Source organism: Colletes latitarsis, chromosome 11, assembly GCF_051014445.1.
Source record: "Colletes latitarsis isolate SP2378_abdomen chromosome 11, iyColLati1, whole genome shotgun sequence".
Lineage (NCBI taxonomy): Eukaryota > Metazoa > Arthropoda > Insecta > Hymenoptera > Colletidae > Colletes > Colletes latitarsis.
In genome coordinates, this window is record NC_135144.1 from 24482453 (window position 1) to 24500785 (window position 18333).

An 18333-nucleotide genomic window follows, 5' to 3' on the forward strand; every position below is an offset into this window, starting at 1 on the left:
AGTGTTAGAATATTTAGTATGAATATGCGTTTTTTTAAATGAATTTTAAAACATTGGTTTGCTCCTTTTAAAGTCGTACAGAAGTCTTCTTTTTGTTTATCAAATAAAATATAATTTTGTTTAGTCGTTCAGTTACAGTGGGTTTGTAATATCTTTATAAAGAAAGAATGAAAACAAAATATTTACAACAAATTACTACAGAGATTGAAATGTACGATTATTACATCAGAAGATACAGAACACCGAGAAATTAGAAAAAAAAATGTATTTATTAGTGTCAAAAAAAAAAAATCAAGGAAAACTTGTTCATTCCAACAGGCATTATGCAAATCAAATCTTGCTTGTAACAGGCTATTTTACATGTCGGAGTATCTAAAAAAAAGACCTTTGAAAATATATATTAGCAAGTTATACAGTGTTCGGCCACCCCTGGGAAAAATTTTAATAGAAGATTCTAGAGGCCAAAATAAGACGAAAATGAAGAATACCAATTTGTTGGTGAAGGCCTCGTTAAAAAGTTATTAACAATTAAATTCAAAAATTTCAAATCGTTCTGGAAAAATTATTTTCGGTTGCGGGGGTCAATTACAATCAGTTTTGGTGAATAGACATACCCCCGAAATCCTATGCACTTTTGAGAAAAAAATTCGAGAAGGTGAGAAATTTTTCAACAAAATTAAAAAATTTCAAATCGTTCTAAAAAAATTATTTTCGGTTGCGGGGGTCAATTACAATCATTTTTGGTCAATAGACATACCCCCGAAATCCTACGCACTTTTGAGAAAAAAATTCGAGAAGGTGAGAAATTTTTCGACAAAATTAAAAAATTTCAAATCGTTCTAAAAAAATTATTTTCGGTTGCGGAGGTCAATTACAATCATTTTTGGTGAATAGACATACCCCCGAAATCCTGCGCATTTTCGAGAAAAAAATTCAGTACGGTTGGAACTTTAAACGTTAATAACTGTTTAACGAAGCCTTCATCAACAAATTGGTATTCTTGATTTTCGTCTTATTTTGGCCTCTAGAATCCCCCATTAAAATTTTTCCCAGGGGTGGCCGAACACCCTGTATATCAGATTTCGCTGGAGAGTATTAAAAAAAAGTATTCATTTCAATAATAAAATGTACGAATAAGTCCATCAAAGTGTGACTTTTCCTACATTTCTAACAAGCGTAGAATTCAACCTTCCATTTGAGCTTCGCTAGTGTTTGTTTCATGGTAATAGAAGACCACTTGCATATAAATAATTGAATTTTAGAAAGAAATGATCATGCTTCGCTTGGATGTAACCTCCTAATACATAAAACGGTAACGAATATGTGTTCCACAAGTCGTATAGGAGAATCTTTCGACTCTTTTTGCAAACAATTCTGGAAAAAGGCTTAAATATTGATCTTCTAGACGAATCTTTCCCATTGTAGAAAGAGAATGAGAGGAAAGATCGCGATTCTCTTTCTTAACGGCATACCGTGTGGCAGCTAGCTGACGATATACAACGGACCCATACACGGTAATCACGATTTAAGCACCGTATAATTATGGAAAAGTTTGCGGCGCAGCCGCAGTCATTGTTCCTTCTGCGCTCAATGAATTACAAATTAGATGGTAAGAGGCGTGCACGCAAGTTCGCGCAACGAAGAAAAAAAAAAAAACGACGAACACCCACGAATATTCAACTTGCAATTTGCTCTGCCTCGATTTCCTACCGTATAACCGAGCCTTTTTTCTTCTCGCCACGCGATTAAATTAGCTCGAAAGTCGGCACGAGCGACGCACAGCATCCCTTCGCGAGGAATTCGCAACAGCTCCGAAAGTAACAGATATTTTTTAATTCTTTTCGAAGGAACTATCTTAAATTAGCTTTGAATTTCTGGGCGGCCTAAGGAGATATCTTTAAATTATACTTTTTTAACATCACGGAAATTTACAAGGTGCGAGACTCAAGATCACTTTTCAAGTTTGAATTTTATTATTCCATTCCCCTTTATTCGTTATTGTCCCTGAAATAAACAGTTTGTTTGGGTCGAAATGGACCACGGAGTTCGCTGGGCGTGGATTAACGCGTTTTTGCGCAACGAGAGCGTTGGAATCTTTCGAGGGAGCCTCTGCTTTAGCGACAAATGTCGGCAAAGTCTCCCCATTCTTCGTCCGCTAGCCATAGCGAAAGAATTGTTCGATACGGCTAATAAAAGCCATATTATTTTACATGATTAGAAAGTTACCTGATGTAACACAGGCTATCCTGTTCCACGGAAACCGGTTGAAGTTCCGCTACAGTAGAGCATCGGAATCTATCTGGTGCGTACGAACGACCGGAGAAGAAAAAATCGTGGCAATAAAACCGCCGACGATCAAAAGAATCGAGAATTAAGGATAACGCAATTATAATGAAATTAACCGAAAAGAGTCGTAAATACGGATCGATAAGTCGGAGCAATCAAAATGCTAACGAGCAAAAATTAAGATACTTTACTGGCGCTAAAATATTCGGAGCAGTCTTCGATCTTTCTAAAAGTAAAGCTTTCTTTACGTACAGTTTTATCGCTCTACTATACCAACGAATTGCTTGTCTCGAACTTGTAATGGAAATTCTACTGTGGTTACCTTCATAACGCGTTTCACAGCGTTTGTCTATAATTGTATGTTCGAACAAAGGCGACTTACGAATTACGAAATTCGTTGCTGAAAATTCGTAAGGCGTTCGCTCGTTAAACGTTTCGTTCGCAGTCTTATTATAGTACGGGTCTGCATATGTCGAGCTTTCGTTGTTTTCTTTCCCTATATTTCTGGATCCTATTAATGACGGTAGCGTACGGTTTAAACGAGCGGTGAAAACGGTAAACACTAATCGAGACACCGTACGCGGAAACATTATTACAATTGCAGTATTTCAAGCGTTGTCCCGAAGGAAAAGGTCCCTCATAAATGCTCGGTGTGGAATGCGCGCGCCAAGGTAGTGGAACAATTTATCGCCTCGTATCGAATATTTCGAGTCGCTCGACGCATTCCGGCGCCGATCTTGTCCGCACCAAATCTCTACGGGCCACCATAAAATATCCGCTGGAACAGCCTGTCGGCTCAGATTTACGGTCGATCCTATCGGCGCGCATTTCACGATTCCGTCCCGGACGGCTACGGGATAGATTCGCAAGATTGACAAAAATATCTGTCCGAACGGATCTTACTCCCGGTGAGATTTACCACGCAGCCAACCCGGGCGGTTTACGGTCCAGAAAAATCGTTCGGAATAACCGAATTCATAATTAATGAGCTGCAGACATACAAAATCTCAACCTGCCGTTGGTAGCGTAGACCGACGACGGTTGTAACATTGTAAATATCTCAAAATATATAATAAATATTAACGCAAGCTTCAAGCATAAAAAAAAGTTGTACGGTTCGAAAGGGCTACAGTATGTAGTGCGTTTGTCTTTTTTAGAGGCAATAGCGTTTCGGAGATTTGATACTTTTTATACCAAAATATGGAAGAGTATCAAATTCTGTGAGAGCATGATAATCAAAATAAGATTACAAAGGTAATTTTAACGCGAATTGGGTACACAACGTAAGGACAAAACGTTAAAAAAGTTTGAAAAAATTCAAGGTGGTACAATAAGAGTTTACGATCAGACACAGGCGATCGAGTGCTCCAAACCTGGATCTATTAACATCAGGAGCATAGAAACTGATTAACTTCAATATAACAAGAATGTATTCTAAAATTTCTAAAGTTTTGGGTGACAGTAACTGAGAATCAAATATTTAAACGTAAAATCCTTTCCAATGAACTAACGAATCACTTCGTATAAAATTAACGAACAGGGAACCATCGATTGCTCTCTTACATTAGAAATTCTAATAAGTTCTCGGGATAGAATTAATGGTGGAACGATTCCACGTTCTCGAACAATAGATACGTTTTTTTCGCTCGGAATGAAATCCCAGCCGGGCCACTCCTCTGATCGCGGATTCAATTATCCGTGTAATTATTACGCTACGGCTCCAGGGCGATAAATTAATATCAGTACCTATGAAATCGGTCGATAACGATCGACGCGATCGGTCGAGGAACGTGGCGCAGAGAGTACTGGATAACGTTGCGGGGAAATTTAACGCGATCGAAAAATGTAACATTTTAATTCGAACGTATCTTTTATTGATATTTTGCAACAATGAGTTCACTGATCTCCCGCGAGGCTCGTACGTGCAGACCGGAAAAATATCTATCGTTTCATTGTTTCGCGCAAACGACACGGGGGAAACATTCTCTCAGCAAAACGTACAGGGTGTCCACGAAAACTTCTCCTTTAGCATTGTCAATAACATCGTTATGGATGCAACTGTTTAACAAATTATATTTGTCACCCTTTGACAAAATGTCTTTTTCAACGAATAAAAATAAAATTTAAGATAATCGCAGAGCGCGTAGACCGATCTTGACCGAGTTTTCGAAGGGTTGATTTATGGATTCATCCCCGGAAGTACGGGTATTTCTGGGACACTCTGTATACGCGTGTACTTTCAGTTGATCGGCGTAACGAGGCTAGAATCCAGCCCGTGATTTCATAGCAGGTCAACGCATTCGGGGCCACGCAGGCAGAACGAGGAATTTCCTTAGCAACCGGGAATTCAGATTCGTGGTTACAGATGAGCCTAGCTATAATTAGGGAGATGGTATCGTGTGAGAAGGTACGCTACGCTGCCGGCATGCCTCGTGTTTGCCCGCGTGCTGTGTGGATGGTTTGTCTAACGACGCGAGGAGGCAATAGCCTCCAACGAGCAAAATCGACGTTGTGGCGGAAACCTTGGCATTGAAACTGTTACCGCCTTCGACGCCCCACGCTTTTCCCATTCGATCGCGCGAATGGAAACTGATCGAGTGAGGTACAACTACATTTATTAGAACGATATTTTCACCCATGCCCCCGTTTACCGGTCTTCTATTACCCAAACTCCTATCGAGCTCCAGTTACGCGAACATCTTACTTTGTTCGAGAAGTTCCGCGTAAATACTAGAAAAAATTTTGATACGAACATTTACAATGTTACAAACGATAATACAATTTTATAAACTAGCTAGATAATTCGTTTTTGCGTGTACAAAAGATATGCGTGATAATAGCGTTAATAAATGTAACACGTGCAACAGGAGAGCAGGCAAAGAAAGATAAGTATTATTAAAATAGGCGGCAGTAGACGTTAGGAATCTTAATAACAACAAAAATCCGTAGAATATTGTCGGAAAAACTTGTAAAATAAAGGAAATTAGATAATAGAGCAAATTAGAATACGATGAATATGAAGAAAAGCAATGTGGGAAAAGGAAAGAGAAAAAGTCGCTGGACTGGGCATAAGACTCCTTTTTTAACTCTCGTTATATCTTCGATCGTTTGAAGATTGCTTAATCAGTGCTTGTAGTGAGATACGATTCAAATACGATTAAAACAATTTGTGTTTATATTACACTGTTAGTCTAGACTGGTAAAATTAAGATAAGAGAAACGTATTTTGATATGTTATTGGTTTGCTTATGCTAAATACAGTGGCTTATGCTAAAACATGCTGGAACGAAATATGAAAAATGTCTCGGACGGCAAAGGGTTAATTTCTATTTATTCTAAATTCGTTAAAAACATTCTTCGTCCGTTATAAAACCAAGAAGGTTGAAAGTTGCGATAAAAAGTGCTAGTGTTGCGGCGATGTAGTTAATAGAGATATTTCGTGTTTAGGAGGTACGGCGAAAGAGGCAATGTACCGGAGGAAATGACTGTTGAAAGAAAAAAGGCAGACAGGATTCTATTTTCACATCGTGCCCAGGCGTCCCATGGGAAGTGTCGTGGAACGGATGATGGCAACGCAAATAAGATTACTTCCTCCCTATCTGCGAAAAACATGGACTTGCGCTAATGAGCTTATTACAGAAGCTCTATTAGGAACTCACAGATCTCTTACGAAACTTCTTATAAAACTTTTTATCGAGTGGCCTTAGCCAAACGCGATCCGGCGTAGTTGTTTCTCAAAAGCTGTCCGCCTCCACGAACGCGCGATAAATTTGCATAAATATCGACGCGCAATGAAACTTAAATCCGTATTATAAACATACCCGCGCTGGAAAAAGAGTTCGATAAACGGAAACGCGGACAAACGTCAAACTTCCACGCTGTTATTCGCGCCAGGCACATTAATCATGTTGGCGGCTAAACGGCACGATAATCCGACATCTATGAATCATCGAATAAAACGTTCTATCAGCATTTGCCAAGACTTCGCTCTGCTAGATTTAATCGCAGCCTCTTTAAGTCCAAACGGACCCCATTAGGGAGATGAATAATGCTTTCGTCCCACTCCCGCGACGGAACAGGTATTTCCAAACGGGATCGTTCGTTTCCCGTGACCAGCGAAAAATGTACGAACGCGTCAGTGAACACCAACACAACAGAATTAAGAGAAAAACTTCACGCACTGAAATTTCGAGCGAGGCGTCTCGCGTCTCGTTAGCGCGCGAACAAAGGCGTGACCATCGTTTCTGTTAAGAATTCACGCTTTTAAACACGCGACGTTTAAAACGCGCGCGGTTAACACGCATCTTTCCTTCCGAACGATTTCAGCAAATGCCACAGAATCTATAAATTCATACTTTTATCGTTTTTAGTATGTTATACATAAACTTTTAGTTTACTTTGTTTCTTATATTCCCTCTTGCACCACGTATCTATGTAATGTTGTAGGTCAGGGATGGGAAATTGGCTCACACTCCTAATTTATTATTTCTCTCAGACGTAGAAGAACTGGTCCTTCTTACTTTACTTGTTTGTGATTATTTCAACGAACGCAGACAAAAGTTGTTCCTCATAATCGATCATCGTGTAATGCAAAAAACGCATTGGCGCAGTTCTTACCAGAATTTACCAGTTCTTTTAAGTCGTCTCGCAAGTTAGGAAACTTTTCAAAATTTCAACGTTTTCCTTCGATCGCGGATTCTTAAAATAGCAAAGGATCGTTTCGAGCGTCGTTCGCGTCGGTTCCCTTGTTAGTCTTACAACGGAGCGGAGTGGTGCGTTACAATACGTATAAGCGAGCGTGAATTTTTTCAATTAGCCATTCTAGTCCCCGGAGTTCACTTCGTTTACACCGGCAGTTGTAAATGACTCTTACCGCGGCCAAGGCAGGTGCATGTACCTTCGCACGCTTTAATATATTTACTGTACTATACGCGAGTTTCTCCTGCATCGGTTATTCCGCTCTCGCACGCCCACGCCGCGGATGTAACTAATCGCATTCCACGATTAGAAAATCCGGGCGTGCCCTCGACATCGCGATGCACATGTTCCGATAAAGTCTAGTATTTCGCGGCCGTGTACGTTCGGCTCGACGGAGGATGTGCAACACGGCTGATGCCTTTTAAAAACGGGGTCGTCGTTTTATTTTCACGGTCTGATGTTACGCGCGACGGTGTGCAAACATTACCGTGTTAAGCGGTAAAGAACGCTGTTCGAAAATCTCCGTCCCCGGTACCGAAAAGACAAACTTTTACGTAATCTGTAATCTATACGTCCTAAACGATAGGGTGATAACATTTAAGCTGTCGATCAACCATAATTCACATCGAACGATGCACAGATTGAACGTAATCTAACTCGGTTTTACGTATCGATGCATCTAAAAAATGCAACTTCATATTTTGAATTTAAAAACTCCGAATAAATCAATCGGTATATAAGAAGTGGATAAAATAAATTTTCGTTTTATTACACTTATTTCCATAGCTATGAATTTCATTAGGATCTTAGAAGATAATACTCTTCTAACTCCTTTACAACGTCTCGTATTAGAGGATAATACTGACTCCCACGGAAAATACGTGACGCGGAATTACCATGTATAACGGAACGAGATGGAAAACGCTTATATGCATAGCGTCCTGAATATGCATTGTCGTCATGAATTATTCCCTTCTATTAAACGGTTAATAATGTGGCTGGCTGTACTCACCTCAACGACGAAGTAAAGAGGATCACCAGGAAGGGCTTGAACGGCGAGGTAGCGGCTGGCGGACACCAGGGGTTGAAGGCAGGACCGCGCAGCCGTGACACCGCTACCACGCATGCTGCATGCTTCATTTCGTCGCCGCTACGCCCAGCGTCCTCACTGCCATAACAGAATCGGACAGAAATGATCAGAAAAATATCTTCGATCGAATAAACGCGGGAATTGGCAAACTACCGACAGCCAACAGTCTTTTTACGACTCGTAAACGCGTACTTGTTTCTTTCAAAATTCGATCGATTCTATCATAGAAGAGCTTCCACGAAACCTTCGACTGGAAGTAATTGATCACGTTAAAACGAAAATAACAGAATTTTATAAATGTCTTCCAAGCGATACGCAGAACCGAAATATCGTTGGTAAGGAATACAAATTAAATACCATTCTTCCCATCGATAAATACGTATTTTACGTGTTTGGCAATTTTCTCGATTCTAATTTGTCCTCGATCGGATGACAGAAATTCGTTCCTGTTACACTCTTCGAGTCTATATTGCGCGATTGCTAAATAGTGAAACTTTTGGCGCCATCGATGACCGAATTCTTCGCGTAACGCGTTGAAATAGAAGATTACAGAACTGGTCCGCGTATCGACTAGAGAATACGACGCGACGACGAGGATAACAATGTACGAAAGAGCTGATAGGAGTATGCTAATGGAAACGGTAACTGGTCGCACAAATCACAGTGGCATTTCCAGAGAATCCTGCCGCGGGAATGGGGACCCCGGCTACACGCTTTACGATACGTCAGCTGAATCCCCTTGTGGGTCTCGATCCACGGTAAATCACAGAATCGCTCCCGGCATTACTCCATTTTCATCTCCGTGGAACAAGAGGCGGTCGCGTGGATGGAGAAACGGATGGTCTCGCGAGCGCCGGAGTCAGGCAACCGATCGTAAATCGACCGGACGATAAGTCCCCCAAAAATGCAACGCGAGGGCATCAGGCCCCTCGAAGAAATTTCGAAGCCCCTTGTTACAATTCCTGGATAGATCGTCTCGATTCTGAACTATACAAGGTGTCCAGTGATATGTGGAACTAGATTCTACACGTTCACAACAAATGTACGAAATGAGCTCCTTGCATCTGAACACAGGCCTGGAAACGTTTTATCATTGACTGTCTTACATTTTTCATTTGTCCAGGAATTGTTCGAATTTCATGAAAGGTTTGTACAATTCTTTCGCGCAGCATTACGACGTTATTAATAAATTAAGGTGCTTTGTATACGAACATACAACTCTCGATCTTCACCAATGCAGAGTGAAACTCATATAGTTGGGCATTACTCTGATCGGACTCGAGGAAAATTTACGCGTCGACTAATTTCTACATTGCTTTATTAATAGAAACTCGTTATGAGGTCGACTCTGTACCTCGGAGATGCGTGTAATTATATTTCAAGTCCTTGTACTCGATAGGTTCTTCGAAAGTTTTTATTTCGAAAGGGTTATTCAACGATAAAATCGTTCAAAGAATAAACATTGCAAATTAAAAATGTTTTAACGAAATATGAAAGTATACGAAATAATGGTTAAATAGTGTAGTAGAATATTTATTCCTATGAAACTCCATCGTTTCCCTGGACGTTATTTGCGAGTCTAAGTACTGCGATTACTTCTATGTATTACGTATAGAGATTTTCCCTGTTTAGATATAATTGAAAACTAATAGTACGAGATGTATCGATCACTGGATCATCGTCGATTACTGGTGCGTTTACCCTAGTATGGTTCGCATCGGCGTGTCAAAATTAGCCGCCTAACATCTGGCAATGAAACAATACGGTCAATGTCGAATAATGCAATTCCAATAGTCGCAATCGTTGAGCCACAGGAGACGATCGAACACCGTGACGACAACGTTATTTACTACGTTGATGCCAGACAAGTATCGTATGTATAAAAAATGATTATATAAACGACAATTAATTTTTCAAAGCAACACATCCGTACAAACAAATTAAGTATAAACTTTCAACCATTGTAAAAATATTCGATCGATCTATTAACTGAAAAACGGAATATTAATAGCGAACCGTTGGTCTCTCCGCGAATTCGAGCGGTCTTAGTTCGGAATCGTCTAGCGATTCGACAAAGTCGCCACGGTAATCGACGAAATTGACTAATGGACGATACGGGGAGAGAGCAGGAAGGAAAAGAAACTATCTACCCGCGGAGGGATGATCGATGGGATCCATTACCGAGAGACGCGTGCAATCCGCCCACACCCCGAGGAGCTTCGCTCTGTCCCTTTTCCTCGATTCTTCCCTCCTCCAACCCCGTGCCTCTGTTCTTTTCCACGTACATACTCCGTAGCCAGAGTTGTCTATTTCTCTTTCTTGGCTGCCTCTCGGCTTGCAGCACGTTGATGCATTTACTCGCTTACCGGTATAACTGCCTCACCATTATAAAAGCCGGTCTCTCCTTTTTCCTCTCCCTCTTGCCGCTTCTCCCTTCCCCTCCCCGCCACACCCCCTTATACACTCACTCTCCTTTTTTCTCTTTTACCCTCCTACCCTCCTTCTCCGTTCGACTCGGTCTTTCTCTCTCGGACTCGATAGCCAATGCGTTTCGCAGCCGTTCAACCTGCGTCCCCGTGGCATTCTCCTCGCGATCACCGACCCCGTGCACCGACTTCGAAGGAAAATCACGGCGAACAGATTTTTACGCGCGCGCTCCGGGACATTTCCCATTCGAAAATCGAACCGATTCGGAGCCATCCTCTGCACGACGACACCATACGATCGAAGCTCGCTCGAAGAAGCTTCGAGATTCGAGATAAACGAGAATCGACCGGGAGATTCACCCCGAGCGCGAGCACGGCTATCGAATTATGACGATATCGACGGCATTTAGAACGATCGCCCGGTGACGATAACAACGAAACACGCGTTGGCGTATCATTAGCAACTTCTCGACCCACTCTGTCCTCAGCGTTTCTCGTAACGAGCCGTTCGAGTTATCAGAATAACGTAGACAGATAGGAGGATGCGTTTCAAGTGCCATCGGCAGTTTCGCTAGGCGCATACTTATCTTTTAAAATGGAAACTACGTATAATCCTTATTATATTAATAGTTCCGATACGTGAATTTTACATAAATGGGATCTATTAAAATCTGCTTACATTTCGTAGAAAAATTTCTACAAAATATTGGATAAGGGAAAGTTTCTTAACGTCGCAACGTCGATGCCTAGGACTAACGATGGTACCAGATTTACGATGCCAGCTGCACCGAACCTGTCTGTATCGGACAGTATGAGCGTCAGCGTAGACGTTTGACGCGCTGAAAATGATAAATCAAAGCGTTCGAAGCCACTGTACGGTTGTCCGTGGCTAAAGGGTTAAACCGCGAGAGCCGAGTCGAATCGGAAAGCAGGAGATTCCGCGGATCGGCAGGGATGAAAGGACCGATCCGCGACGGGAGCGCCGGCGACTGGTTTTATCGTTCGACGAAGTGCGACGTGCATGCACGTAGGCGGCGGTATATAAACAATGTGAACTACATTCCAGCGGCATGAGTAACCATGTCTTGCGCACTCTCGCCACTCTTCTCGTCCTTTTCTCAGAGCCGATGCTGCCCGCGCGTACAAATCTAATTACCTAGCAACCTACCTACCGGCAGGGGGACACGGAGGGAGCCCGACCGAGGAAGGACGACGAACGGAGCCTCTTACCTCCGTCCATGTTTGTCGCCGGCTTAACGACGTCGGGGCTACGAGTTTGATACGCGGCGACCGATCACAGGGAACAATTTCCGTTCCGACGCGACAGAGATCTCATAAGCCTGTCGACACTCCTTGTAGACGTTGATCGAGCGTAACGCCGAGTCCTTATAGCCAACTTTCAACGTCGGTTTACAGATATTCTATCACCGTCGACAAAATAGACACCCACCGACGTCTCTTCCGCGAGGAAAATCGAACCTACGTGTACCGTACCTGAGTCTACTCTGACCTAAGTTCGCGATTTAAAGGGGGGAAACCAATGACAAAATTACAGAAAATGTAATATGCGTTACGCTAACGATCATGACTCCTACAATAGTGAATGTATTTCAATGAAATTTGTTTCTGCGAATGCAACCGAAGATACTATCTTATGGTTAAAGAGAATTGCATAATTTCTTGTTTCACGACTTGCAGTGAAAAATTACACGTTCGCTTGTAAGTGCTATAGAGGCTACAGGAGGAAGTCTCTTTTTATTTAGCCTTTATACGAACGATTTGCCACGTGTTTATAATAACTAACAGGTGTATATGTTTACCAAGTGCGAGGTAGTATACGACCTTGGTACATTTCCGCGTTGGTGCAACTTACATGGTTCGCAATTAAATCCCTCCAAATCCTCCGTGTTGGTTGTCGGCTTACCTCCCTCCTACGTGAGTTATTTTCCTTTGATATCTCGCCCGATGCAACTGACATTCCAATGAAAACTTTTCGCAAAAATCTTGGTAGACGATTCCCTCCATTTTAATATTCCCTCCGTTCTGCTTTGTCACGTTTGAAGGGTGCACGGGAAAAATGCAAGAATACGAAATTCTTTGAAAATATTGCAGCTTTCGAGATTTAAAATGCTACGATAATAATATAAAATGTATGGGAATCGGTCCAGTATGAAATAAATACAAAATAAACAATTTAAAGTATTGTTTATCATAAAGAAGAAAACAGTAAAAATGGTAGTTGCCTGGAGTAATCTTATTGTATAGCCACCTCTTTTTATGTGTCTGCTCAAAAATTGAGTCGTCAGAATTAATCACGATGAACGTTAGTCGATTACTGAAATTAATCACTCGCAACGATTGACGATCTAATTAATCGTAAATCGACAGCAACAACCCGACGATTAAATTAATCACTAATTTCTCTAACGTTGCGTTGTTCTTATCGAATAATGACAAACATCGTTAATTATTCAATAAAAATAGAGCAACGTCAGAGAAAGTAATGATTAATTTAATCCCCAATCATCGTGAACGATTAACAGTTAATTTAAGCGTCGGTTATGGTGAGCGATTTACGAGCAATCCATTCGTCGTAAATGATTAACGATTAAACCATCTCAATCGTCTTAATCAATTCTCTAATAAGGAAATCGCATCGTTGATACGGGAAACTAAAGAATAAAGCAATGCCAGATCATGGTTTGATCACTGGCAAACTATTTGAAGCACTTTCTAAAAAAGATTTCGCTTTTATTACGTTTATTTATCTATCCATCCATTTATCTGTTTATCTATCTGGCTCAGAGTTGGTTAAATTTTATTCACGATCAACGAAATAGAAATGTTACATCCAACTTCCCTTCGCGTTTTAATTACAAATTCATTCTAGATTTATTAAATCGATGTCCAGGCAGGCGAAGCCACAAACGGAAGCGGATCGATCGCGAATAAAATTTGACCAACTTTGCTCTGGCTGTTCCCTCGTTAGTCGCCTAGTCCACGAGAATCGCGACACGTGTATCGATGCTTGTACACTTTTACCCGGCCTAACTGTATGCTAATGAAAACGTAAAGTCAGCGTTCGTATCGCGACACGATTAGTCGTTATCGGTCCGTTCGGCGCGAATAAGTGCACGATATCGCGGTTAGTGTCTCAGGAATGAAAACCAGTAAGTTTCCCTACTCATTCGCGACTCCAGAAGCTGGGTAATTAGAGCTACGCGAGGAATGCAGTTTTCCCGCCTCGGTCTCTTCCTGTCCGTTTCTGTTCATCTTCCGCCGCTGCGAAACGAGAGAAATCGAGGAAGGTGACTCGAAAGAGATAGAGAAAGGCCCCGGAGCGAGCCACGGTGGACACACACACGCTGGGATTAATTAAAAGGCACCGGGGGAGTTGCACTGTATTCGACCTACGCGTCCCTCCACCCACGTCTCGATGAATGGCATCACGCGTGCATACGGCGATTCGCATTCCAGTAAAGTCCCTGATCTCCTGCCCTTGCGGTTTACCATTCTCGTTAAGCCGCACTGGAATGCTTATATCTTCCACGTACTCGCGGCTACCGATAAATATCGACGGATTTATCAATAATCCGCCGGCATATTACAAGAACGGACGATTAGGTCGTAATTCATTTCATCCGCGGGACAAGCTGTTCTTAATTGCAAAATGATTTCCTCCCCAACGACGTTTCGGTATGGAAAATTTATCAACGTTGCTACGATGGTCACGGCTGGCGACTGACGAGAGCCACTCCGTAGATCTGCGCAGAACGTCTCGACGCGGGACGAACCAATGCGCGAGACGTGGCACAGGCGCACCTCGCCCATGACCAATAAAACACCTTCGTGGAATGAATATCTGCAGAAATGATCGTGCCTTCGAGTATTGCCAGTAATATCGCAATTTCATCTGTGATCCGACTTACAAAGGGATGCTTCGAACCTCGCTGAACGAAGGTTAATACGCCCGTCGGGTCTCAGAATTAGTTTGTTTGCTTCGAGAACGCGATTTTATCCATGTTCATCGTTAAATCGTTTCCTTGCGTTCGAAAGTAAAAAAGCATTAACGTAACTCGATGTGTATAAATATTACAGTTGAAACAAAACTAGACTTGTTACGCAATCTGACAGTCATTGAGAAGGAAAATAGACTAGAGGCCATCGTTGAGAGTTTAAGACCTGTCGATGGAGTTTCATTCATCCATTTCGGAGTCAGTTTTAAAAGAGCAAACGACGAGATCTCCGCAATTGCTATTCGAAACGCTTCAGATATTTATCTGAATGATTGAGTATCGAGACGTTAACGTCTGAATTAATTCGAGCTGTTACCCGAGTAACAATAACCCACCACGGTTTGCGCGATTGTGTAGCATCTTGGTTGCAACGGCTACGTTTTACACACCTTAATGTGTTACACGACAGGCTCGTGACAAGTGAACTGGCGCTAACACGCACCCGCCTTGGAATCGCTAATGTGTAGGAAAATTGTTTATGCGAACAAACAAGTTTGCCAGGCCGCAATACATAACTCGAATTACTCTCGCTATCCCTATTTACAATTAGCGATTCAATTAATTCCGTCAATCGACGACCATTAACCACTGTAAATACATTATTAAACACACTCGAGTATATTTAAATCAAGATGTCCGATTGATTATAACCGAATCACGGAAACCTTGTTATTGTGAAACCACAATTATAGCGGCTTCGTCGATACAGGAATAATTAAGTTGACTATTGGTTATGATTCCAAAACCGGGTCGTTTGAGAATATTCTGTTAATGAAATGATCCTGAATTACTCCTATTAGAACATATTATTATTATTCTCTTTTTGTCAAAAAATAAAATTTGAAACACGAACTTACGTTGCGACCCAATAAACTGATTTATTGTTTATTCATTTTTTATGGTAAGTGTTGGAAGAACTATGCGTTGAAAATATTATTTTATCATTGAAAAGTGTATTTTAATGCGAAAGAATATACTTAAAAAAAGATTTTATATATTCGTTGTATGGTAAATGATAACAATCAGGGATCACAGACGAATTTTCAATTTTACGTGAAAAAATGAATCGAAAATACAGAATAAAGTTTTTTCATGCGTGTCTTCGTTTTTGAGATAATTGACATTCAAAATTCATCATAACGTGTCTGTCCATTACACGATATTTCTACTTGTTTTAGATGTTTAAGTATGCATGTACTGACGTTGGTACAGTATTATTTGTCTCAACTGGTTCTAACTATACAGAGTTTCCCGTTACGTGAAAATATAAATGGAAAATGTGGAATAAAATTTTTAAAGTTAATTTTAAATCATTCCTACTTTTCGATTTATTTTTCCACGAGGAATCATCTTCGCCTGTTATACCACGAATATGCTAAGAAGATGCTAAGATCAACGAAAGGTAAATAATGCCACACCACGATTTTAAGTAGAAAACATCGACGCAAGTAAAAATATCGAATAATAGCCAGACACGTTAACCGAGTTGTACTTAATCGTACGAGTGGCTCAATAATTTGAACAAATAATTTTCTCGGAAACAAACGAACGCACGAAACAAATTTTATTCTGTATTTTCAATTCGCATTCGATTCATATTTTTATCCTTTACACGTATAAACCGCAATCCACTAATATTTCACACAATAATTCACACCTACTGCATGAAACTCGAAAACGCAGTAAAACACGAATCAAATAAGAATCCACACTTACGTTTGTAACACGAAGAATTAAATGGTGGAAGTATGTACCGATTACTGATATTATAATTTTTGTTCTTTTTGTAACAATTGAACAGTTGAAAACGTTTGAAAGTGTCCAAACAGAAATCGATTTAGTTTGCTAAATGTGTCGAAAGGAAAGATTTTCTATTCTAACTAGTTTGTTTCGAGATCGATGGATGGTTGTCTAAAAATACCTTGGAGGATATTCCGTGGACAGAACCGATAGATCTATTTGGCGATTCGAATCGTAGGCGCGCGGTTTCGAGAATGCGCGACGCGTCTCTGTGGCCCTTTTCTCCGTTTTCTGCATGCCACGCATTCTATTCTAATGCGAAGTAAGGGTCAAGAAGAAAAAGAAAAGCTACCCATAGATTACCGTGGAATTTATTTCGACGATATTCGCAAGAGACTCCCGCGCTCTCGCGTAGGATACGGGAACGCGGAAGTGCGTACGTGCACGTTCAACGCGTAGGTTTGTATAGCTGCGAACGTGCATAAGCCGTGGCTCCGTAAGAAGCGCTTGTCGTGCAAACAACGCATTATATGATAGCACGCAGGAAATGGTTGTCGCAGGTACCGTAAAGACTGCCAAGACCTATACGAGATCCGATATCTATGGTCTTTGACTTAATATTTACAGTACACTCTTCTACCTAGAGTTGGGCAAATTTTATTCAAGATCGACCAATCAAAATTTTAGATTCGTAAACTAACTTCCATTCGTGGCTGAATCTAGTTTAGAATAAATCTCAAATAGTTTTCGTTGTTTTACGTTTATAATAAAAATAACTCGTCAAATTTCGAAGCATTTATTCGCATCAATGTTTCCTCGAGTGCCCCCTTTAGATATTTTCTTATCAGAATGAAAAACCAAACTGAGAACACGGAATTACAACTTACGATAAAACAATTATCATAAAATGTTTATATCGGTTATAGAACCCTGTATTCCAGTAAACTAAATAGCCAGATTGAAATATCTTTACTTATACTTTGTACTTGAATATTTTCTTCAAGGATCTTGATCCATTTTTATTTATCGCTCGCGTGGGCAATTTACCGCACGCTTGTATTAGTTTTCAGATGTATACGTACGCTGCTGGCACTCAATTAGATTAAGATTGTTGATCCTCGTTGCTCCGAGTCAACTTAGTGCGAAACAGAATATGACCTTCGCATATTTTCGCGTTGGAGTAACTGGGTGTAACAATAATGTGCAATTAAATCCCTCTAAACCCTCCGCGTTCATTGGTAGTTCGACTTCCCTCTCCAACATAACTTATCTTTCCCGTATCATTCGACTCCCCTTACAATGCAAAGTTTCCTTACGATTCTAGCTACATAAAATTATTAGAATTATCAAACGAATAATCTTTTTTGTGTCACCTTTTCTACGAGAAAACGATATTTTGTAAAAGAAGAATTTTTCAAGTAGTAGTATCAAATTGTATAGTTTTCAGTTAGTTATAATCATATTTATTTGAGATTTTCTAGTTCTACCTGAATCTTTCATTCGTCGACTTTTAAGATAGTTTCAAATCCGAGATTCAATCGTAAAACAGCGATTCGCTTTCACCTTGCTTTCTCTACTCGCGTTCGTCAATTCGTACATTGTTGAATTTATCTCGTCGTGGCGAATAAAATAAAAATGAATAAAGCGAGCTTCAAACGTGCTTGTCGTTCAAGAAAAAAAAAGTAAGTCTGTTTTAGAATAACATAGGTTATATGAAAAAGAAAGCGAGAACGATATTAACGGTATAAATTGTACGAAAAACAGCATGAAGAAATGTGCAATGCATCGCAAAAATATTAATATTTATTAGACAAATATAATAAGAAAAATCAATGATAAAAACAAACGAACTCCGTTTCTAATCCGTTTTTATAGTTCACTCTTGAATTTATCACCGATATCTTTCTTATCTGCTACACTTAATCTTTGCCTCGACTCTTAAAATTGCGTTTAGGAGCATTTGCTCGCTCTTAACGATTATGATATTCAAACAACGCGACGCAAATACGGTTCCATATATTGATAGATGTAACACGTATCAAGTGCCATCCAGGATAAAGAGGAGTGTGCGATCGAA

General features: G+C 40.6%; 1 protein-coding gene across 1 annotated transcript in view; it reads right to left on the bottom strand.

Annotated features, from left to right (window-relative positions):
• Nucleotides 1-18333, bottom strand: part of LOC143347817 (protein expanded) — a 90870-nt gene that overhangs the window by 33662 nt on the left and 38875 nt on the right. Inside the window, exon 3 of the mRNA XM_076777373.1 lies at nucleotides 7997-8152. Coding sequence (XP_076633488.1) covers nucleotides 7997-8110 — 114 coding nt within the window. The 5' untranslated portion in view covers nucleotides 8111-8152. The remainder of the gene's footprint in view (nucleotides 1-7996; nucleotides 8153-18333) is intronic.